At 38.3% G+C, this 23,669-nt stretch overlaps 1 protein-coding gene across 10 annotated transcripts in view; it reads left to right on the top strand.

Annotated features, from left to right (window-relative positions):
* The first annotated feature begins 236 nt into the window (after nt 1–236).
* Nucleotides 237–23,669, top strand: part of NBEA (neurobeachin) — a 458,626-nt gene continuing 435,193 nt past the window's right edge. For all 10 annotated transcript variants that reach the window (XM_048948371.1, XM_048948342.1, XM_048948328.1 and 7 more), the window contains exon 1: nt 237–857. In XM_048948371.1, the coding sequence (XP_048804328.1) occupies nt 588–857 (270 nt within the window). In that variant the 5' untranslated portion in view covers nt 237–587. The remainder of the gene's footprint in view (nt 858–23,669) is intronic.

Genomic DNA, 23,669 nt, shown 5'->3' with positions numbered 1-23,669 from the left:
GCGGCCCCGCGTGATGGCGGGCGAGCGGGCGTCTCTCTGCCGCTTCGGGCGGCGTTGCGTAATCCCTTCAGGGAGGAGGGCGGAGGGCGTCGGCACACGGCTGCCGGCCCGCTCCTCGGCCCGGCTCCGCGCACCTGCTCACCTGTCCCCGGCCGGCTGGGGGGGCCCTGCCCGGCCACTCCCCTCAGCGGGCTCGGCGCAGGCGCTCTAGCCGCTACCGCAGGCAGGGGGCGGCAACATGGCGGAGTGAGCGGCGGCGGTTCGGCTCCACAACAACAGCGGCGGCAGCGATCGCTCCCGCCTCCGCCGGCTCTACGCGCCGCTCGCCTCTGCCGGGCCGCGCTCGGCGGCTCCCGCTCTTCCAGGCCCGCGGTGGAGAGGCGGCTTCGGCCGGCGGGCTGCGGCTATAACGGGGCATCGGCGCCCATAATAATCCCTCATTATAGCGGAGCGGGGGAGCGGCTCCTGGGACGGTGCCCGCGCCTCGGGCCGGCTCCCTGCGGCCCCGCCGGCTGCGGCTGCGGCGGATGCTCGGCTCGGCCCGGCCGGGCGGGGAGGCGGCAGGTGCCGGTAACGGCGGGGGGTAGATGGCGAGCGAGAAGTCGGCGGCGGGGCCGGAGCCGCAGCCCGCGGGACTCATCTCCGTCGGGGCCGGCGGCGGAGGCGGCGGCGGAGGCGGCGTCGTGGCGATGGGGGAGCCGAGGGCGTCGGGCGCTGGCTCCGTGGTGCTCCCCGCGGGGATGATTAACCCGTCGGTGCCGATCCGCAACATCCGGATGAAATTCGCCGTCCTCATCGGACTCATCCAGGTCGGCGAGGTCAGCAACCGGGACATCGTGGAGACGGTGCTGAACCTGGTAAGCGGCCGCCTCCCCGCCCCGCTGCCGGCTCCGGACGCCGGCCGTCCCGCCGCCTGCCCCGCGCAGCCCGAGACGCCTTCGCGAGCTCCGCGCTCGCGGCCCCCGTGTGCGCGCGGCCCTTCTCCAGCCCCGGGCAGGGCGCCCTTCCTGCCCGGCTCCTCTCGCGCCTCTCCTTCCTCTGCATGGGCAGAGACCCCCGGCGCTGCCCAACTCCCGGCAGGACCCCGCGCCTCTGGCAGGGCCCCCGTCCCCTTCCCACCGCCTCCTCTCCCGCGGGAGAGCGTGCCCTTCCTAACGGATAAAAATAAGGCGATCGAGTCGTTAGCAACTTCAGGTTCTGGGTGCTGCCGTGTAACCCGGTGACTTCCTCCTTGGAAGAAGAGTGGTGTGAATGTAGCGTCTGTTTCTAATTGAAAAAGGTTAAGCGAGCAGCCCGAGCTGCTGTCTTTTCTTAGTGGCTGACACATGTGAAGGGTTTAACCCTGTGAGCTCGGAGCTAGGCGAGTGTTTTGTGCAGAGGAAGAGGAGGAGGGAGATTTTCGTATGGGTTTTGTATGCTTTTATATGTGTAATAAAGAGTTAGTTGTGTTGCGGTGTTGTATTGGGTTGCTCGTGTCTTAATAATCTGTCATGCTTTCCCAAACGCTTAATTAACCTACCTGCAAATTAAGCGTTGTTGCTAAATTTGTGTAATGTCTGTGTGGTGCAAAATGTTATTGTATGTTGATAGGTAGCTGGAAAGGAGAACATTGGTGAAATGTAGCTCCGTAGTCATCTGCTCACTTCATGGAGTGAAAGAGTTACTGCAGGACTGTATGACTTAATGTTTTTGCGCTACCTACACCAAAGCCTGAGGAACCTACAGAAGCCAAACGAGTGGATCTAAAAATGAATCACTTTCAATTATGTGCAATTTGGTGCTGCTCCTGAATGCAGGATTTGCTGCAGCAAAGCTTTTGAAGCAGTTCAGTCAATGAAATATCCTCTGCTTTTGCGTATAAAATAGGATAGAAAAATGACTGCTCAGAACTGAATGGCAATTAATAGGAACTGCCTTTGTTTCAAATGAGTTGAATGCTTGTAACCTATCCTCATTTTGCAGAAAGTCATGTAAAGAATATCTTTTGTTTCCAGTACTTTAGAAGGATGTATTCCTCCGTTTGTGTGATAGCTATTTGCATTTGACCTAGCACAGATTGAATGAAAAAGCTGCAGCATGCAGAGAAAGGCATGATTTGGTCACATTGTTTTAATATTTATGGCTTAAATGAATGCACAGGGTTAAAACTCTTGGTAGTTTTGTGGATTTGTCAAAATGGTAATCTCATATTTCTCATTTGTCTCTACAAGCAGTTTGACACTCAACTGAAATATCATTTTAAATACATATTTTTGTATGACTGTAGTACAAGTCATCATAACTTTATTGGGTTTTACCCATTCCTTTAAAAGTAGCACCCAAAATAAGGGAATGACATTATCTTATTTCATTAAGTACCTTTGTGTACATCATGACGGATACTGATCTTTAATCTTTTCCCAACAACCTTTATTCTTACTTAATTATTACTTAGACATATTTAAGCTTTCTTTGATTCTGACTATCAATACATCAGCAGCTAGACTAACATTGGCTTACTTTTAGGAGGGTTTAGAATGCATTATGATATTTATTTGGACGAAGTACAGTGCGAGTTACAGTGCTTGACTATAAGATCTACTTATTTAGTTGCTAATGCCAAAATCTGCATTTACATTTAAAAATAAACGAGTGTTTCACAGTTCTGTCAGCATCAGAAGAAGTATACAAATGTGAAACTGCTTGGGAGTCTGCTGCAGTAGCGATGCATTCTGGATCAGTCATTACTTAACAGATGGACTCTTATATACAACACTCAGTATTCCCACAGAAGAAAGAGAGAGGTTACATTATCTGCTAATCTTTTTCTTCTCAGTGCAGCAAATGTCTCAAATTTATGCTTGTATATTTGAAAATTTACTCACATGTAAAACAAACATTGTAGACATGGCTGATACAAGGTGAAGTTGATGGCCTATCCCTGAACTTCTGAATATTACGTGACTACATATTAAGGATTTTAATAGTTTTTTTTTTTTTTTCTTGTCCTTTACTATGCTATTTCTGAATGACTTTTGATGCAAATTTGATCACGAGTGGACAACGTTGAGAGGGGATCTCAATATCAGTTTGTGTAGTCCTTGAAATAAATGACTACACTGTTGGGCATCTGTAAGCCATTTAGTAATAGCTTTTTAGTTTTTTTAATTCTATATTAGAGTATTAGAATTCTGTTATTAACAGGTAGAATCAGAATTTAGTTTTGAGATACTTCTTTGTTTTAGTTTATCCGAGATTTCTGCTGCCTTTTATGTAAAACTTGATAAAGTCTGTTCTTTCTGCACTGTTTTGTCTGAGTCTAAACTATGGTTTGGCTTGCCCCTGCCTGGGACTTTCCTGTTAAATGTTCTTCCTGAGGTTTCTCTTAGGGAGTTGTTACCATCTGATCTGATGATCCCACACAGTGATCTGTTATTGCATTTCGTAGTTATTTCACGTTACATTCTGATGTTGACAGCCATAGTAATTTACTGTGTCTGTGAGGTGATAACATGCTTTTAGCCAGTGTTGAAAAATCTTTTTCCATGCTTAATATGTTGTTGGAGTTTCAACTTTGCCACATTTGAACAGTTGACTTTCTACCTGGACAGTGTTGTGTTCTTGTGCGTACCTACACTCTTGACAGGATTAGTTGCTATTCTTGATTCTTTCTATTTTCATAGTGACGCTTCTATTCCTCCATAACAGCTTTGTACTCTGAGTTAAATTATACTGGTGAGTTTATTTAATGGAACATCAGTCAGTAGAGTTGCTGGTATTGCTTGTATTATTCCTTGTGGTTTACTGATACAGTAGAAGGCATAATGGAGGGAGGATTCAACCCGTGAACTAGTTGAAGTTAACTCCTTAAATTGCTAAAGCGTTAACTAGGAGGTCAGTCAGGAGTTAGCTTGAACTCCTTAGACCATCTACAAATATTAATTGCATGAAGGTCAGAAGATGATAAGTCTTCTTAGATAAGTCAGTGTATGAACCGAAGACTTCTCTGCCATGTTTTTCTAGTATATTGTCTTGCTACGTTGCTGGTGGGAAGCTGTTGTGCCTCGTGCGTTTCTCTGTTACAGGGAGATTTTTGATATTCTTTGTTTTATGGATTTCTGTGAATTCCCAGGTTCAGTACATTCTCTCTGAGATGTGTTGATCTTTGTGTACTACAGAGTACAGAACTGAAAAATGCTTTCTTTGTGAACTGTGTAATCCTTTAATTGTTCTTGTTGCTTTCTCTTTGGGGGGTATTTTGACACCAGCTCATGCAACTATTGATGAGGAAGCCTTTCCCCTTTAGACAGCTCTATTAGTTTTCTTAGGAAACTGTCAAGGATGTTGTTATTACTATGATGGATGTGCCCATTGTTGTTCTCCACATTTCCTTGGCTTCTTGATACTCTTTTGTACTTATGGTATTTTAAAATGAAGTTTTGTGCTGGGTACTCCAGCACATGTGATGCTAGAGGTGGAGCAGAATCAGTCAGGCTGCCCACCTCTGTTCTTCTACTTCAAGTGTCTTTTTTCCACTTTTTTCCTAGTTAAGATTTTCACGTGGTTTTAGTTAATTGGTCTATAATGCATTTCCAATGGCTCTTCCTTTCATTATTTTTGACTTACTTCCTTAATTCTCTGCTTCTTCGGTATTATAATAGTCTTGGGAATGTTTTTCCTTTATTGTATATTTTTAAGTATCTCTTTTATGTCCAACTTTCTTCCAGTATGACTGTGTCAGTTGCATTGTCTTTTAGCTTTGGAAAGCTTTTTTTTGTTGTTGCGATTTGAATTTCACAGGATTTATTTGAGTTCTGCGGTGCTGACTCTATGACAGTGGAAGACATGTAAGTTGAACAGGAAGCCAGCTGATGCTGGAAGTTGTGACTGGTGCTGACACGCTGCTCATTTTGCCTGTGCACCTTGAACAGATGATAACGTAGGTTTGAGCAGTTTTCAGATTGGTGCAGATGTAACTGACCGATGTTCTCTTTATGCAATCTGGACAACTTTGTTTCTTTACATATGTTTTGTCAGGCTGCAGAGTGCTTATGAGAAAGTAGGTCAAACACCAGACATAGTTCAAAAAGTCTCTTGCTGTTCTTGTTGACTTCAGCCCACGCTTCTGCCTTCCTCTTCTCATTTTCTTGGCTGTTCCATCCTACTTCAGCATTAGTCACCTATCTGGAGAGGTAAGCCATTTTTTTAGAGCTTTATCACACTTCATGCTTGCAAGAATGGCGTTTGCAGCTTCAGAACAATTTGTTTGGATCATGTGAAAGATGGCTCTGGCCCTAAAGCCTTGCTGTAGTAGTGGTTATCAGGAAAAATGTGAGATGTAAGATCCTTTTTCTTTCTTTCTTCTTTTTCTTTCCTTTCATTCTTTCCTTTTTTTCTTTTTTTCTGTTTTTAAACATTGTTTGGGGGGTATCTTGAGCTAAAGCCGAGTTTTGATATCTGAGTTCTTTCAATCTACTTAAAGTCTTGGTAGTTCTTTGAATCTACTTAAAGTCTCCTGTGGTAGAGTTCTGCTATTGTGTGGAGAGAAGAATTGCTTTTGTGCTCTGAGAAAGAGTGAGCTTTAGCCTCAATCGTGTGGCCTCTGTTTGTCGTGTAGAACTAGCTTTGCAGGCTTGAGGATCTTATTCAATTTTCTTTGTAGAAGCCTTCCGATTTCCTTATTACAGCTGTCTGGTAGTTTACAGTATTATTTTAAGAAAGTATGGGGGAATTTTCAAGGCTTTTTTGTGTTGTTTGTTGGCTTTCCCTTAAATTGCATTCGTGTTTTTAGATTTAGGGAATACTAGAACTGAGGTGTCAATTCTTGTACGAGTTGTTATCTGCCCTGTTGGTCCTTTTCCTGCCATTGCTGTCTTCATTCTAAGCTGACTTGAAGTGGCTGTAGAAGCTATCAGATTTATAAAGGGCAATAGTCAATGCTAGAGGTTTTAATAGTATTCTGTGGGCAACTATGTAAGCATTCTGCAGCTGTCATCATTATTGGGTACCTTTTTGATGTTAAGTATTTACAGGTGGGAAACTTTCCAATTTTTGTATCAATCATGAAGCTCTAGTTACATCTCAGCACTGTTGCTGTGCTTCTGGTATGACGAATTGATGTATTTTTGTAGGCAGTAACTTTTTAAAAACTGCCATAGCAAGTGTATCACTGAATGTTTGTTACCACTTAATTATGGATAGCTATTTTCTTCTTAGGTCTATATTTCACTTGTCTTCACAAGATTCAGTTCGTAGATTATAAGAGAAATGAACATTTAAGGCTTTTTTATTATATTTGTCACACCAAAATAATAAAGTTCTGAGACTGGTATCAATAAAATAACCTCCATTCTTTCTCCTTTTCCACCACCTGAGACCCCAGGATCATAGAATCTTAGAATATTCTGAGTTGGAAGGGACCTGCAAGGATCATAGAATCTGACTCCAGCCCTTGCTTTGTTTTATGCCTTTGCATCAGGCTGAGGGTTAGCACCTTGCTCTGTCAAAAAGCTATTTTTACAGAACTGTGACCTCATTCTCCATTTAAGCCACGTATTTTACAAGACCAGATATTGAGCAGTGTGCTTGGCTGTACACTAATCTTTCCCGTTGGCATTCTCTCTCAACTGCCCCTACCATGCCTTACTGACCACTACTCCAAAGGGTAGAAAACTGGGTATAGCTCCTTACATTCACGAGGCTGGTGTTTTGGAAGCTGTGGTGCAAGTTTTTATTTCATTTTAGTGCTTTTCCAGTGTCTCCACTCATGCTTATCAAATATAAGAAGTGCTGTGGGTAACTGTACATTCTAAAAACAAAAAAACAAACAACAGCAGATAGAAAAAGCTACATAGCCATTTCTACTGATGGGTTTGTTCCTGCTCCCTTAACAACGTGATATACTGACTTCAGTCAGAGTGGAATGAAGTCTGTGATTGGGCTAGTACGAAAACAGGGATGACTATATCCTGATAAATATTGTGGCTTTTAACAGCTATGTTAACTCAATAAGCTATCTGAGCTATTTTTGTTCAATCTCTTAATCTAATCTGTTCATTACTTGTTACTTCACTTTTTTTTCTCATTGTAATTTAGTCTATCTTGGTAAGTCTACTGACTCAATTCAACTTCCCTTGCTTCATGTTTTGTTGTAGCACTTTATACAAAAGATTGTTGCAGCTGCCTGTTAGTTGACTTCTTGTATATGGCTAGTGACCTAAGGATCAATGTGGTTGACATTTTTTAGACAAATTAAATTTAGAAGTTGCTTTAACGTTTGAAGATGGGAGACCTTTTGAAACAACCGTTTGGATGTGATGGTCTGCCTACTACCTCTGTTTTGACAAGGTTTGGCTGGGATGTGCTGTGAATGACATAGCACTCAATATTTAAAATTCAGTATGATGGCAATTAAAAATATGCATTCCTATGGAGAGTAACACATTAACGATAGAAATATCTGTTTCAGCTATAGAATGATGATGAATTTTAAGTATTTGAACTGCGCTGTCTTCACAAAGACAGTTCGAAGATAGTCAAAGACATTCATCTCAAAGGGAAAGACTGCATTGTTTCCAATAGAGAATCATCACAACTTCTGGCTTTACTCTGCTAGAATTTCATTCTGGTAATTTATTTGGCTTAGAGTTTGTTCTGCTTTTGACGCACGTGGATAATAACAGTTTTCAGTATGCAAGTAAGTCTCAGTAGTTTTGGTCTTACTGAAATTTGTACCAGAGATATCAATTCATTTTTATTAACACATCTCTGTAAAATGCTTGTCCTGCTTTAATTTTAAATTTGGGTTGTGTCGATGGAATTGTTCCAGCACAGAGATTCACAGAAGGCTTGTGTGAATGTGGATACTGCCTTTCTTGTTCAACAACTTAAAAATGCTTGATTTCTTTAGCTGTTCTTGTGCAGTTAGATGCCTTTCTCAACTATGCAGACTAGATATTAACTGTTTTTTTTAATTAGCTGAATGTGAGACAGAGCAAGATATTTACTTACCAGTGAAATTGTTACTTGTTTGACTGCATTTAATCATGTTTCTATGGTACCTGATGACTTCTGGTAGTGCTCAGAGTGTGTAGAGAAGGATAGAAATAATCAGTCTCCCAACCAGAGCCAGCTAAACTAGCTCCAGTACCAGCAGTATGGCATTGTAATCTGTTTTACGTGATCTCACTTTTTCTGGCCTTTTCAGTGTTCTGTGACAGCTACTCAGTGATGTAAGGTTTTCTAACTTTTATTGAATTTTGATTGCCTACTTAGGATTGATTATTTAAGAGCCACTTTAACAATTTTTTTTTTTTTTTTGTGAGACGAACATGTTTTGAATATTTATAAATACAACTATATACTTGGAAATACAAAGGTGCTTTTACAAACCTATTGAAACAGACTACTATGGAATTATATAAAACAAAGATTGCTCATCTCTGACCAGAGTTTGCTCTTAAGTTTTGTGTAGCTAACTGCATCAAAAACTATTTTTTGAACTAATTGTGAACTAAAAATCTTCATATGTCACTTCAAGAGTTAAAAAAACCTTTCATTAAAAGGATAAAAAATTGACTTCATAATCAGGAGAGTTTTCTGGCTTGAAGCTGAGTGTGTGTTTTCTAGCTTGCTGTGTGAGAAAGTCCTTTTGAGTAGGACATGTATATCATAATGTGAGTTCTGTCAAGTCCAATTGTGTGGTATCTCCATAATGTTAGTAAATATACCTAAAGACTGGGAAAGGCTGAAGCACTGCAAACATTAAAAGTCAACTGAACCACAACAAATTCCTTGAAAATCAAGGTTTGAATGATTATGCCTGAGGGTGTTCTGCAGGGTGAATGAGCTTTTCAGTGGTCTAAGGAATAGATTTGTTTTCTTTTAATATTGAGAGCTCCCAGAAAAATCATTATCGTCTACTAGATTTTTACATATACTTAGTGGGATTGTTGGCCTGAGTGTGCTCCTCCATGACCAAGAAGCTTGCTAACAGACTTACCAGCAAAGAAGAGTTGGCACTCCACTTTTCCCTTCTGTTACTCCAGTGAAGTACATGGATGGTTCTGGTGAATGGCAGGCTGTGGTGTAGTGTGACTATTTGACTCCTAATGTTCAAATGCTGAGTAACTAAAACTTATCAAAACATTTTTGTAAGACTGCACTTGATTCAGCAAGGTCTTCCAAGCCAGCAGCTCAAAGGACAGAAATCACTTCATTCTTCTAATTCTTTTGTCTTAAAGAGATTTGTAGAGCCTCTGCCCTGCGTTTGGAAGTCTGCAGTTCCAAAAGCCTTGTCTTTGCTGCATCTGTGCAACTTAGTTGCGTGGGCACTTCCATAGACTAGCAGAATCATCCATAGAACTGTAGGGTGGTTGGGGATGAAAAGGACTTCTAGAGGTCTCTAGACAAAAATCTCTGCTTAAAGTAAGGTCAAATAGACCAAGGGAAGCAGGGCCTTGTATGGCTGGGTTTTGAATATTTCTAATGAAGAATCCCAAGTCGTTTTTATTTAGGTGAAAGTGGAATTTTCTGTACCTGTTGTTGCTCCTTGCTCTGGGGGCCACTGGGAAGAGTTTGGCTTCACTGCTTCTATTCCCTCCCCGTCCCTCTGTCCTGTTGCACCAAAATAGTTGATAAGACCTCTTTATACTTTTTCAAGTTCATAAACAGTTGAAGCTCTCTTCAGTGTTTCCTTGTCACTCCCTTAATCATTTGCACATTTTGGTCTTTATTCTCCCTGGGCAGATTAACAGTGCTCTTTTTCCGAAAAGGTGAGAGGTGGAGTCTGAAAAGACTTTTAATTATTAGCAACCCCTTTCCTCTTTTCACAGTATGAGCTGCAACATCTGCTTACAAATAATCCAGTCAATATTGCTGCGCCTAACCCAGCAAAGGACAATTTGCACCACATGCAGCCAGGAAAGAAAACAGACCTCTGCGAGCTGCAGCAGCGAGTGTTTACTTTTTCATCTGTTGTGCCTGCTTGATAATAGCTAGCCTTGGATGGAGCACACAAGCCTGTTTCTGTCAGTTCTGCCAGATCATGGTTATGGTTGTAGGTAGGCTTTATTTCCTGGATTTCAGAAATATAAAATGTAGGTATATTTGATACTCTGCTGAAAATGTATGAAGTCTTTTACTAATGGCTTAATATTAGTTAGGGAAATTTTGTGGCTTTTATCACATACTATAAATAATACTTTTTCAAATAAGTACCATTATTTGAAACTAGTCTAGAAAAGCTATTAGTGTAGCCTTCAAAGTTGCATGTGCTTGATATCAGTAGGAAAAAATATTCAGTACAGAGCCAAACCATTGAAGTTGTGCACTGTTTGTTAGGAAAGAATCGGTGACTGCATAGACAGTGAAATCCTTATAGTCAAAACACTGGATAGCAGTTTATATGCATATAAATATATATAACTTAGGATTAGTATTATGCTACACAGTCATTATGAAGCTCTAATATTTTAATCGTTTATGTTTTGTAGAAGAATAACACTTTTGTTCAAAATAACTTGTACAATGATAACATGTTATGGCTGGAACAGTGTTTAGGTATAGTCACTGAGAGGGACTTGGTTGTTGACAGTTTAAAGATAGAGCTCGCTGAATAGAAGTTGATACAGTCTTTAAAATGAACTCTTCTTCACCAAGAATGGCTTCAGTTAATAGTTACAGTTATTTTATAAAATCCCAAAACAGGATATACCCAGTTATCACAGCTGTGATGGTTTCCTGCACAACTAATGTAAAAGGTTCATATAACAGAAAAATTAATTATAGTAAAAACATCTGTTTTTTACAAAAAGAGATTAATTTCTACTTATGCATAGATTTGGATGGACTTGCTTTGCATGTCCTGGTTCAGTTGAAAATTAGTTTTCAAGTCTAATCCTTCTTTTCACTTGAAAGTAGTTTACACAGAAAGCTATCACATTTTTCTGTATCCCAGCGGCTTAGAGCAATGCAAATACATGTAAAATGTGTTAAGAGCCTTTGGTGCGACTCTAAGCAACAGTTAAAAGAAAGGATGGCAGAGGGAGAAGCAGAAGTTCCAAGTGAATGGCGCTGAACCATGTACACTGGTATCTTATAGACTGTCAAAGCTCATACTTCTCCAGTTGAATCTGTTCTTAAAATTATCAGCACAAAAGATGTAAGTTAATTACCTAGGTGTAGCTTAGTGATTAATAAATGGTACTGCTGAAAGGTAGCTTTACATTTAAAGTATGAGTGGAAACCTGTGAGTACAACCAATTATCTCCTCTCAGTGAAGAAATGTCTGCTGAAAAATACAGGGATCTTGAAATGACAAATTATACATTTTTAAAAATTATTTTTGTGTTATATGAAAGAATTACCACCATCTGTTAATACCAGAACACTGAGCTTCAAATGAGCAGTGATGGCTCTTTTAAATAAGAACTCATTTTGTTAGAACCAAACTTTGAACACATAAAGAGTTTGAGTGTAAAAAGAAAGTATCTTTGTTTGAAAAGCTTTTATAGTCAAGATTAAGTCCTTGCATTGTTTGTAATGTGTTCCCAGGTTGTCATCTGGTGTTATCATGGCTGTGATAATTGTAATGGGGCTCTGTTAGTGCCCCAGTTATGGCATTCACTGACTGACTAACTTTAGGTCAACTGAGTTGTGTTTTAGCTTAAATTTACTGTGCCTTCAAAAGAGAGCACAAAATAGTTTCTTCTAGATCAGATCAATCCTGAATGCATTTCATTAAAAAAAAAAAAGATATTATCCAGATGTGCAGAAAAAGCCGTAAGGAGCTTGAAGTGTTGATATTATCTAAATCCTTCCTGGAGATCAGAGGAATCTGCATAGCACCTTGTTTAAATTATCAGAAATGCCTCTCTCTTAACGTGCTCCTCCTGAAGTTGCAGTAGATCTTCCTCAGCAAGAAAGTTGATCAGGCAGCCTGCTGACAAATAGCCATCCACAGTTATGTCCATCTAAGTTACTGTCTCAGAGTGTTGTGTTTCTCCCTGCACTCCTCCCCCGTAGAGGTGTTAGGATTTTCATGGGTGTGTGACATTAAAAGTTTCCCTTTTGCTTAAGCAGTGTATCTGAACTGGCTATGTATATTTTTGCTTCAGAGGTTTTCAAAAAGTCTTGCTTCTAAGTTTCCTTTCTTATGTAGTATTTCCTAGAATAAAATTTGTTGAGACTGTATATTCGTAGCACAAGCAGGATGCAGTAGATGCTGCAGTTGGTGGTGCAGCTAATGTTCTAAAATTCTTTTAAGATATCCTGAAGATTTCTTGGGCAATGGGAAGCTGATAAATGTTGTTTAACAGCACATCTGAGGAAAATCATCTTGGCGTTTCTATTTATTTAGAGAATCGAAATCCACCTAAATAGTCTGCCCTTTGTGTAGTAAAATGAAATCTCTAAAACACCATAATGAAGGGATACTGAGGCATTATTAAAAATTTATATAGCCAAGAGAGTTATTGATGGAAGCAGCATTTAGCAGTAATTGTTAATACATGTTGGTACTGCTGTATGGTAAGTACTTTCCAGATTCTTAATCTGTTTTCAGCTGTCATAGAAAAAAAAACTTTTTAGAGCTTTGTGGAGACGGTCTAGGATAAGGCTCAGGTTTTGGAGGTGTTGGTGTTTTGGTCTCAGATGTGCTAGTTTTCCTTATATTATGGAAGCATTTTGAAATGCAGTTCTTAAGGAAGTACAGAAAATGTGAGTTAAATATTTTAATGTGTAGCTGTAAACAGAACTGCAGTTTAACACATTGATTGATGTATGGTACTTGTTATTTCTCTGTTTTTCAAAAACTCAGCTGTTTTGTGGCTTTTGAAGTCTGTGGGCTGTCTTGATTGGGTTGACATTTGCAGTAGTGACGTACAATTAGAAAAAAATCTGATTGATCCTTTCAAGTGATGAACAAGGTTCAGTTATGCATACTGACTTTCCTAGACACATTGTCATTTGTGATATACCAGTGGACTGTCTTTTTTTTTTTTTTTTTTTTTTAAGAACTGTCTGTGATGTGTGGCTCTTTAGCAGTTCCTCTGTCTCCTCTGGAAAGTCTTCTTTGACAGAATGTAATTGGCTTGCTCTCTCGTGAAGATTCCTGACATCTCTCTTCAGCGACATGAAGCTATTCAGAGTCTTCTTGGAGGAAAGCATTACCAGTAAAGAACTTGAATTAAACTTCTTACATCACTAATCCCACGTTCTAGTTCAGTGCCATGTCAGTGGGAGTGCTTTAGTTTTGTGCTGGATGGATATGGCATGACACAGCATGCTAGTTAGTAGGAAATAATGCCTAGCTGCGTAAGGAAGAGCCTGTGTGCTCTATCCACTGAAAATGCTTGCCCAGTTTTCTCACAAGAGGCTCAAAGCTTGTGTCTTGTAGGATTTGTATCTCGTAGCTACACTGTGGTTTTGAGTCATTGGCTGAACAGAAGGAACTCTGTAAATGTGCTTCTCCTGGAGCGTTTATAGTGGTTGACATGTTTTACCCTGGCTTGGAATATTGTAATTAAGAGTACATTAAAGAAGTAATTAAATGTTTTCTTTTTTGAGTTTATGAGACAAGTACTGCTATTTAAAACTCACTTGTGTAGGAGAAAGCTGTAATTTATTTGTTATGGGGGTTGAATGATAAGTAAAATATGTAGAGAAATTTTGTAAGTTTATGTTGGTTCTGAGTATATTCAGAACACATCTATGTAGTTTTGTTTTCTTTTTGTTCCATGGGCATCACAGTGTCATGATACAGTTGCTGTGGATTTTCTTTTCTTTTGTTTTTAATGTTTGATCTTTTTGTTCCTTAGCACTGTCTAATGGTTGTGGGTTGACTGACAGAAACCAAAGCGTGTGTGTTCCTCCTGGAAACATTTGGTTCTCTTTATCTATATTTGGTACTTATACCTTACTATTTTATTTTCCTTTCTATAGATGAGATCAACTTTATTTCATTTTTTGTGCTTAAAACGTGCTTTGTGCTTAAATTATGGAACCCTTCTTTTCCTTGCGTGGGGCTAGTTAAGGCTTTTACAGATGTCTGGCAGATTTAATTGCAAACTGCCATTCAACTGCACATGCGTTGTTTAGTAGGATTGCTTTTTCATACTTAAAAATCCATGGAAAAAAATGAAATAAAGTGGAATATCTGGTGAGCATCAGTAAATTATAATTGTAAGTATAAGCAATTCAAGGCACTTGCGCACAATTGTTAATGTAGATGATGTTACCCAGCTTTGAATCACAGGATTCTGAAGCATTAAAGATGAACTATAGAGGTTGGTTAAAACCTGGGGGAAAAAAGTAAGTCTTGGATTGGTTACAGAATGTTAAGCGATGACTCACAGAACAGTTTAGAATGAAAGGCTTTGTATTAGTGGTAGTCAAAACTGAGAAAGCATGCATGCAAGTGTAGGCTCTGGGAGAGGGAAGGTAAGAGGCTTCTGCGCAGAACTGGAAATCTGATGGCTTCCAGATAGCATGCATTTTGTTTGCCTGTTCAAAAGTACAAATATTCCTGTTGTTTTCCTTTCAAGAATACTAAAGGTTACTGTTTTTTAAAAAAATGTAGCTTTGCTGGGCTTATTACAGTCCTCCACAGGAAGTGACTCTTAGCTTGTTATAAAGTTGAATAAAGTGAACAAAGTTTCTCCTATGATATGTAGGAACTCTACAGAGCTAACTCAGTAAAAAGTTAATTAAATAAGCTGTATGTCTGCTAGAAGTCTTGGATACTGTGGAGTATAAGATGTGTCTTTTTAGTCAGGCACTGATTGTTTGGCCAGTTAATGTCTGTAACAACAATTTCTTTTTCATTATTCTGTTGGTTGCATTTTGCTTTCTACAGAACGGAACTCTGAACAGATGTACTTAAAGATTGACTTGTTCAGTACTTTACGATCTTTACTAATTAAATATGATAACATATCTAAAGCCTCCCTTAGATCTTCAGTCCTTGTCTCAAATGATGCCCAACAGAGGTTATGACTTAAGAAGCAAGGAAAAGTTGTCGTGTTGAAAGAAATGTCAAAGATGCATTTGAGTGAATGCATTTATAGAATATGAGTTAAGTATTACTAGCAAAGAAAGCTAAAGTATCTGATGCAACCTTTCAGATTTTCCTCTTTTGCCTCCCTCTTTTTGCAGGCCCATTCAATTAGATTTACATATGTTCCTCCTTCAGTTTCCATAGTTTTACTGTATGACTTTGCATTAGTTTACAGTTTGCCCATTTCTAAAATAATTCTTCTATATTCTTAAAATTATATATTAAAAAAAATCTTATTTTAAGTTATTCTTCAAAGTGAATATTGTTACTTTTTGAATGAAAGTGGGGCTGCCATAGTCTTTTATCTTGAGTAAATAGATTACGTTTTCCCATACGTAAATTTTCATGAACATCAGAGCTGTGCCTGTTCTTACTGAATTTGGGGCTAATTGATATTTTTTATGCATTTCAAAAGAAAAATATGCATATATTTTCTAGCTACATTCCTTACAATTAATGCCTTTTCAAGTAATGTTCACAATATTTTAAATGTGAATTATTTTTTCCAACTGGATTATTTTAGCAAACTGATTTTTCCATAGAGGTCTTTGATGTGCTTACATTAATTCTATTAGAGAGGAATAGACAGTAAGGCTCGGAGTTGTGTGTTTTTGTCTTTGTTTTTCACATTTCCTCTGGGGAAAAAAAAGTTGTTGTGTGTTGTTGGTTTTTTTTTTTTTTTTTTTTTTTTTTTTGGTGATAGAAATAGTTACAAACTTAAATAATCAGAATGAAACATTCTAACTCGACTGGAAGTCATTCTTTCTTACACTTCTTAGAACACCAATTGGTTTAAATTGTCTTCTTTTAACTGAAAATTAAAGCTGGTTATTTTCACAGTGGGATGCTAGCAGTGTATCGGGAAGTCACAGCTTCGGGTATGGTCTGTGAAAGTTTTACTTCCAGATCGGTTTGTGATACAGACATCTACGAAGGGTTAGAATTAGATTACTGAAATCATTTTCTCTTGTGACAGGATGCTGGATTTTAGGAAGCATCAATACAAGTAAACAGTTAATTCATTTTTGCCTTGTCATGGTAGATTATATTTTTACCTCCCTTCATAGGTTGTTATGATTTATGAACATCAAAAATGTACTTCTCACTGGATGCCCTTGTGCTGCTGAAAGCAAAAAAAAAAAAAAAAAAAAAAAAAAAAAAAAAAAAAAAGAAAAAAAAAATCCAAACAACACAGGACTTGTAGAGAATGAGAAACAACACAAAGATGTTCCAATGAAAAAGCCCCTTGTGGGGCTTTTTTTTTTGTTGTTTGATTGCTATTGCATGTTCAGCTTAAAGGAGCATTTTCAGTTTGCATTTTTAATAGCGTATGTGTAATGTTTAATACATTAAGAGTAAATTATTTGCCTTGAAATTTATGCAAATCAGGTATATGTTTGTTATAATGGAATCCCATATAAGCCAATACAACTTCTTTATTTTTAAAGTGAAAGAAAAATGTATAAACTTTCCAGAAGTTTTAGTTGCCTTTTCTGTATCTCAGAAAGTTTTTTGCTGTTGTTGTTTCTTTGTTGGCTTTTTTTTTTTTCCTCGGACATCTATGAAATATGGTATCTTAGGCCATTATCTTCTGTTAAGTGATGAAAAAGGAAGTGTTTAAATTTGAACAGTAGTGGAGATTGTCCAAGTACCACTTTTGAAGGTAACGTGAGCTTTTCAGCAGTAGAATTGTATTTAGGAGGATAGATTGAGTAAACAGTCATTTTGAAAAGGGAGAGTTAAATAATTCTGAAAAATCCCTTATGAATTTCTTGGCCATCAATATAAAACGTGCTGTTCAAACACTTATAAGAATTTCCTTACCCAAATAAATCAATACATACAGATAAGCTGTACTGTTAACATGTATCTTGCACTCAGATTTTCCAATTGAATTTCAAATTGGATTTCGGTATGGTGCTAAACAACTTGTAGAACTCTTACAAATGTTAATAGATTAAAATATATAATTATAAATGCTACAATGGATTTATGAAGTTGTATTTGATTGGCATAAATGTTTTAAGGGAAGGAAATACGGTAGGTTGGAGGTGATCCCTTCAACATTCAGTAATTTTACAGTTCCGTGGCTCACATTTGTTTTAAAAATCATGTAATATAAATTCCCTTTTCTATCTGCATTAAAAATTTTTTACAATAATAAAGCATGCCTGCATTATGCAAAGGTTTGATTACAGACATGATTTTATTTAAGTGAAGATACCAGTTTGATATGATATTCTTAACATATTTGGAAGCCTAGGGGTTCAGTTCATAAGCTTATTGATTTCTGCTTAGACCCTTGATTTGTGGTTGGGGAAGGAGGGAAATGCACTTTTGTCTTTATTATGATAAAAGGTATTTATGACTAGCTTTTTAAATTTGATAACTATGTAGAAGGCAGTGATTCCTGAAGTTCTGTGCAATTCTTTCATTAGAGTTGTTTGACATTTGACAGTAGTTCATGGAGTAACTGACTGCTGCTGATACTCTAATAATTGCTGTGGAGGGACATGTTGAAATGAAGCGTGTGTAAGGTTGTCCTTAAAAATGAAAATTGGTGACTTCATGTCGCACTTAAACAGAAAATAGAAGAGTGTTTGGAAGTTCAGTTGTGTGGATCAGCTATTCGTGAAAGCGGATCTACTTACAGAGAAATACTTGTGAGTAATACTAGTCCAAGTTTTAGTTATACTTTCAGTATTAAAGAGAAGCTCTAAAACTTCAGTCCTTTCTACTGAGACATCAAGAAATCGTGTTTAAAAACAAAATTAATAATAATAATACAAGTTTTGTAAGTGTGAAACTGCAAGCAAAAATTACTTTTTTTCTAGAATCTTGCTTTCTGCAACTTGTGAGGAAAGAAAGCTGGCTAACCTATGAATCTTTTTCACATTGTGTTTTTTTCACCTTCATTTTTCCTGAAACAGACAGAATGTCTCTGCCTGATACAGTTGGCCATGTGCAGAAGTTGTCTTCAAGACAGCACTAGTTTGAGTGTGTGGAATCATGATTTTCCAATTTCTGTTTTACCAACTCTGTTTTAGTGGCATTCCCTTCTCACCTCCTTTTTAGCATACTTCTATAAGACACCTAGACCCAAACTTCTTTTAAGTCTGCCAGGTTGTGATTTCTTCTCCTCTTCCTAAATGCATCTGAAGCGAAGTTCACGGTCAGACTTTAAGAAATATGGCTGAATGGAAGCATGACTGTGTTTCTTTGTGTCTGTAAGGAGGAATTTGAGTTTGTTGTAAAATGGATCAAGTGTTAGTAGCATATAAATACTAGACTCCTTATCAGAAGTTTTCTGTATGGAACTGATGAACACTAGCAAATGAGAAATGGATTCTTTGTTTACTTAGTTGATATAAATAGGCCCTATAATGTGTCCTTCCTGTCCTTCTTGGGGGATCTGTTTAATCTGGGATCAGTTTTTCATTGTGGGTCCAAAGTAACCCAGGCAATCCATTCAAGGGCCTTAGTCTGTTGTCTGGTATATTTCTTGGTTCCTTGATGACTGACATTTAAGTAGTCTGGAGAGAGTGGGGAAAAGAATGAAATGAAATCCCTGTGACCCTGTTTGTGACTGTGTAGGGAAGCTTAGGTTCCAGTGTTATTTCAGTCAGTTAAGCTTGTTAACCAGGCTCTGCAAATCCCTTGTGTTCTTTTGAGACCTCTTAGAGCTTGGAGGGATCTATTAGCTGAACCTTTGTGAGATGAATTGTGTGCTAGGTACCTTTGCTAAACCTGCTTTTAATCTTGTAAGGGCTATATAGGTTCCATTAAGTGAACCAGATTCATCTTCCTCATGGATGATCAACAAATTAGGATGCTTGTTGGGCTATGAGCTGTATTGAAGTCTGTTGTGTGGAAAACTCTTTCTTGATGTGCTTTTCTTTGTTTCTATCTACACACTCTTTTTCATGTAGGAATAGAAAGTTGTTTAATTATAGCTTGTACCTTTATGGAATCTGGGCTTGAGCATCAGTGCATTGTGAATATCTTTGCAATCTGTTTGTTCTACTTTTTTCAAAAAGCATCTCTGTTGGAAGTACTCCTTGCAATAGTAGCAAGTTACTGTTATGCTGGCTTTTGCTCCAGTAAGAATTTAAAGGAATTAAACTCATTCTGAGCAAGGAACATGAATAACTGTCTCTTTAGATTAAGTTGATTTGCAGACTTTTTTTAAAGATTCAACCCTATTTGTCTAGAAGATCTCAAAGTTGTATTTTTTTTGTGTGTCAAGACTTTCTGCAAAACTGCCAAAGTAGATTCAGTTCAAGCTATAGTAGCCAGTCTTAGTTGGAAAATTCTCCTTACAGAACACAGAGATTGTAACCAGGAGCTTTTTTCTGTCTATAGAACTGTGTGTAATCACAACAGAGGCAGGATACAAGGTAAAGAAAACATTCTCCCTGGGGGTTGTGATCTAAGAGCACGGTTGGAAGAGCTGTGAAATTGGGCTCAGAAGAATTACAGAATCATAGAATGGTTTCGGTTGGAAGGGATCTTTAAGATCACCTAGTTCCAACCCCCTGCTATAGGCAGGGACACTTCCCTCTAGACCAGATTGCTTACAGCCCCATCCAGCCTGGCCTTGAACACCTGCAGGGAGGGGGCATCCACAACCTCACTGGGCAACCTGTTTGTATGCTAGACTTCTGTATTTGGGATTACTGTTAGTGTATGTGTCCCAAATTTGGGAACTTTATCTTCTATAGAAATTCTAGCATAACATGATCCAAGGTGTTTTACTGAGATGACAATCTTCAAGTAAGAGTCAACTTCTTAGTCCCTTGGTTAATGAAGTTGAGCTATTGCTGGTCAGTTGTGGGAGTGTTTTGGATCTGTCAGAGTTCTACAAATCTTTATACCTGGCTGTTTGCGGACGTTGATTGTATCTTTGTAACGTAGTCTTGTTTTTCTTACAATCTCTGAGTAAGAAAAGTTCTCGCATTAGCAATCAGTGCTAGTACCAAGGGTTTTGCAGAGCAAAGCAGGTGGTGCAGAGAACCCAATTGCCACATAATGTGCTTTTTAGATGAAATTACTTCAGACCAGGCAAAATGTTTGATAGCATCTGAAATTCACTTTATTTCTTAGGATTTGTCTTTTTCCTTGAGTTGATTTTTGTGTTCTGCTGTAGTCCATCTTTCATTTCAGTCATCCAAAATAAATACCAAAATCTGAAGTGAAATGAGCGCTCCAGGGTCATGTTGTGATGTACACTGAAGCAAATGAGTTCAAAATTGGGAAGTCTGGAAGTTTTGCCTCAGAAGCACACATTTGATCTTGATGAATTCAAGACCAAGTAGACACACTCTGAATTTTCCCTTCTCATTGATTTTTATAGATTTTCTATTTGGGTGCATTAATTACCAACCTTCAATTCTCACTAAATTGCTAAGCAGAAATAACATGTAGGAAGATTTTGCCCAATTCATACCATGTCAGGACACATAAGACTTGACCATATAATTTTTCCTTTAGTCAAATGTAATGATTTTCACTTCAGATAGAAAAGACATTTTAAAATAGCTGATCTGCATATTTCCATTGTGATATTGGTTCCCTACAAAATGCTAAATGGTTAATTGATCTATCAAAAATTTTGCATCTGGCTGTTCTAAATATTCTATCTGTGTTTGATTGGGAAAACTGTGGAGTTCACACACTGTCATTTGCTGCAGGCTCCTTAATATTTATTGTATTTAATCACTGATATTTAATTAATCTAATTGGGATTCTAAGAGAGAGAAGCTGAAGATTGTTTACCCATGCTAATCACCCATTTTAATCTTTGCTCTGTTATAGGAAAACAATGCAGTGTTCAGAACTTTTGGAGTGTTTATGGACAGAATGAGAAAATATAGAAAGGGCACATGTTTGAACAAGTGTGATGCTCTACAGAACTTGGTGATTCTGCCCCTCGCACCCAGCTTTATTCCATTATGGCTTGATTTTTTGGGTAGTAATATGCTTTTGAGTGGATGCCCTATCATTCGTATTTTTCCTTTTATATATAACTTCACATTCATGGTCTTCCATATTCTTCCTCAGTAAATGTTAACTGAGTTAAACAATTGTCTGAAGTACCATTCTTTTTTATGATACGCTTTGATACCTATTTAGAGCAGTCTGTTAGAGCCCACTGAAAGAAAAAAAAAAAAAATGGTGGGAAATTGATGCTGCTCTGGCCAAATGGAATTGGTACGTGCCCTGAGAAAGTAAGTAGCCTAAGTCTGTATCAGGACAGTTGCTGTTTCCTTGCAGAGTTTTTCATTGTGACTTCTTCACTGGAGACCTTATTTTATTATATGTTATTTTATTTATTTTTATGTTATTTTGTTTTGGGACTGTAAGCATCACCACTCCCCAGGGGAAGTTGACTGTTTTTATTAAAATATGTTGATGTTAGAGCATAGTGCTTTTATTGAATCAGACCAAATATCCATCTAGCCTAGTGTTTTGTGTTTTCAAGAGTGGATGTGTAGAGAACAATTTAAGAGCAGGGTAAGGATATAATGACGTGTTTTCCAATTGCTGCTTTAGCCACTAGGAAAACGTGGCTCTGACAGTTCTTAGCCAGAGCTCCTGCCTTTGGACCGAGCACCCATCAGTGCATTTCTTCCCCCACACTCTACTCCAAGTGAAATTCTCTGTTTCTTTTGGGCGTACATAAAATGTTTTAGCGTATGCTGTTGTGGTGAGGAATTCAAAAATTGATTTTGTGGTAGTTAATTTTAAGCCTGCCTTCTCTCACTTATGGCTTTTATGTTCTGAGCTGATGACTTCTCTCTGTAGCACCTAAAATTTTATAGGTATTTTTCTTGTATTTTTCCTCAGATGCCTTTTTCAAGCTAGAGCCCTAGTTTACTTATGTTTTGTTTGTTGGAAACTACTCCATGTCTAAACAGAAAATAAGTGTAAGTGATGAACTGAAAAATAATTTTAAACTCCATTTCAGTTTGTAACTGGAGTGAAAAGTGCTTTCTCAGATTATACCTTTCAGTCTTAACTGCTGCTTGTTTTTTTTTGGTTTCTTATTCATGAACTTTCTAGAACAGATTGAAGTCGTAATCCTTTAGTCTGTAAATCCCCTCGTTTTGACAACATACTGGTTTTTCTTCGTTTTCCTCCACTGTTTGAATGTATGAGACTGAACAAAATCCTTACCTGCTGTTCCTCCTGTCTGACTAGGCCTTGCTGCCGTGCTTACTGGTTAGATCTTTCTGTCTTGAGTAGTTGGAGAAACAATGCAGAGGTAAACAGTTTTACTACATAGATCAGTCTGAAAGTAATGCCTTCTCTTTATTTCCATAGAAACAGTAACAGATATAGAACAATAGCATTAATTATTGGAGCAAAATTCTCAGCTACAAAACACTGTTTTTCAACATAGTCACCACCATTAGTTGATTCACACAGATAGCTGATCGAGATGTTCTTCATTTCACGTTGTGACAGCTGTGCATGGCCATCCAGATGGCGGCTTGTCTTTTATGTTGGTGTTGAAACTGCTGAAACCCACCACCCACTGCCTCGCTGTGCTCACATCCGCCTTTTGGTCTCTGTAAGACTTCAGCAAGTGTTGATGAAAGTCAGTGGGTGCCATTTTTTCTTCATGGAGGAATTCAGTGACACACCTTGGTTTCAAGCACACTGTCAGACACCATTCTGCCAGACTGTGCCTCAGCTGCCATCTGTTGCACAAAATGTAGTGGATTATTGGTGGGAAGGTTCAGTTTCTACTGCTCTACCACTGAAATTCACCTCTGGCTTTGTGGGCCAATGTAATAAAACAGGAGGCATTACTTTTGGTGCAGCCCTTTTAGAACTAAATTTAATGACTATTTTCAAGGAGAATAGTGGGGAATATGGGAAGATCTGTATTAGAACTTAATCGTAAGACTCACACAGGCTTGCCTTGGACTAAATTGCTTGCTTACAAGTAGTGGAAATTGTTTCTGCAGTGACATCTGCAGAAGCTGGTGGTGATGCTACCTTAATTTTTGACTGGATTTAGCTACCTGTAAATTTGCTGCCATCAAATTATTTATAAAATGACTTACTGAACTTGTGTAACGTATCAAAAACCTACATTTGGGTGCATGGTTTTTTTTCCGATGTTTACATAGCTGTCGTTAGCAAGTGGGAGGAAATTCTAGGTTATGATGACCTAGATAATTATGTATAATTAGTGCCTTACAATGTGCTATTTTTTATTTTTAAAACATTAGAATACCTTAAATGACAGACATATGGGACACGCAGGTACAAGTGTATTGTTTCTGGCCTTTTAAATAATATCTTAGGATGCTGCCTTGTCCATATTTCCTTACCTCCAGACAGAGAAATTCATAGGGAAGTTGTTTCACTTTTGTTAAAACTTTAATATTTTTAATTGCAACTCCCTCAGTTTACTCTCTGACTTCGCAGAGTGAATTCTACTGATGAAATAGAGATGACTTTTCAGTTTTCCAGGTTGGACAAGTAGTCTGGTTTTAGTAGTCTGTACTTCAATAAGAACAAATTTCTCAGTGCTTTTAGTTATGTATAAATTTGCTCAGAGTGTTGTGCAGCTTTTCATGGGTTTAGTTTTTTTGATTTTGAGATAAATTCTGATAAAGCAATG

This window comes from Lagopus muta, chromosome 1 (genome assembly GCF_023343835.1).
Source record: "Lagopus muta isolate bLagMut1 chromosome 1, bLagMut1 primary, whole genome shotgun sequence".
NCBI classification, from domain to species: Eukaryota; Metazoa; Chordata; class Aves; order Galliformes; family Phasianidae; genus Lagopus; species Lagopus muta.
The sequence above is the reverse complement of the archived record's forward strand: the minus strand, read 5'-3'. Positions and strand labels throughout refer to the sequence as shown.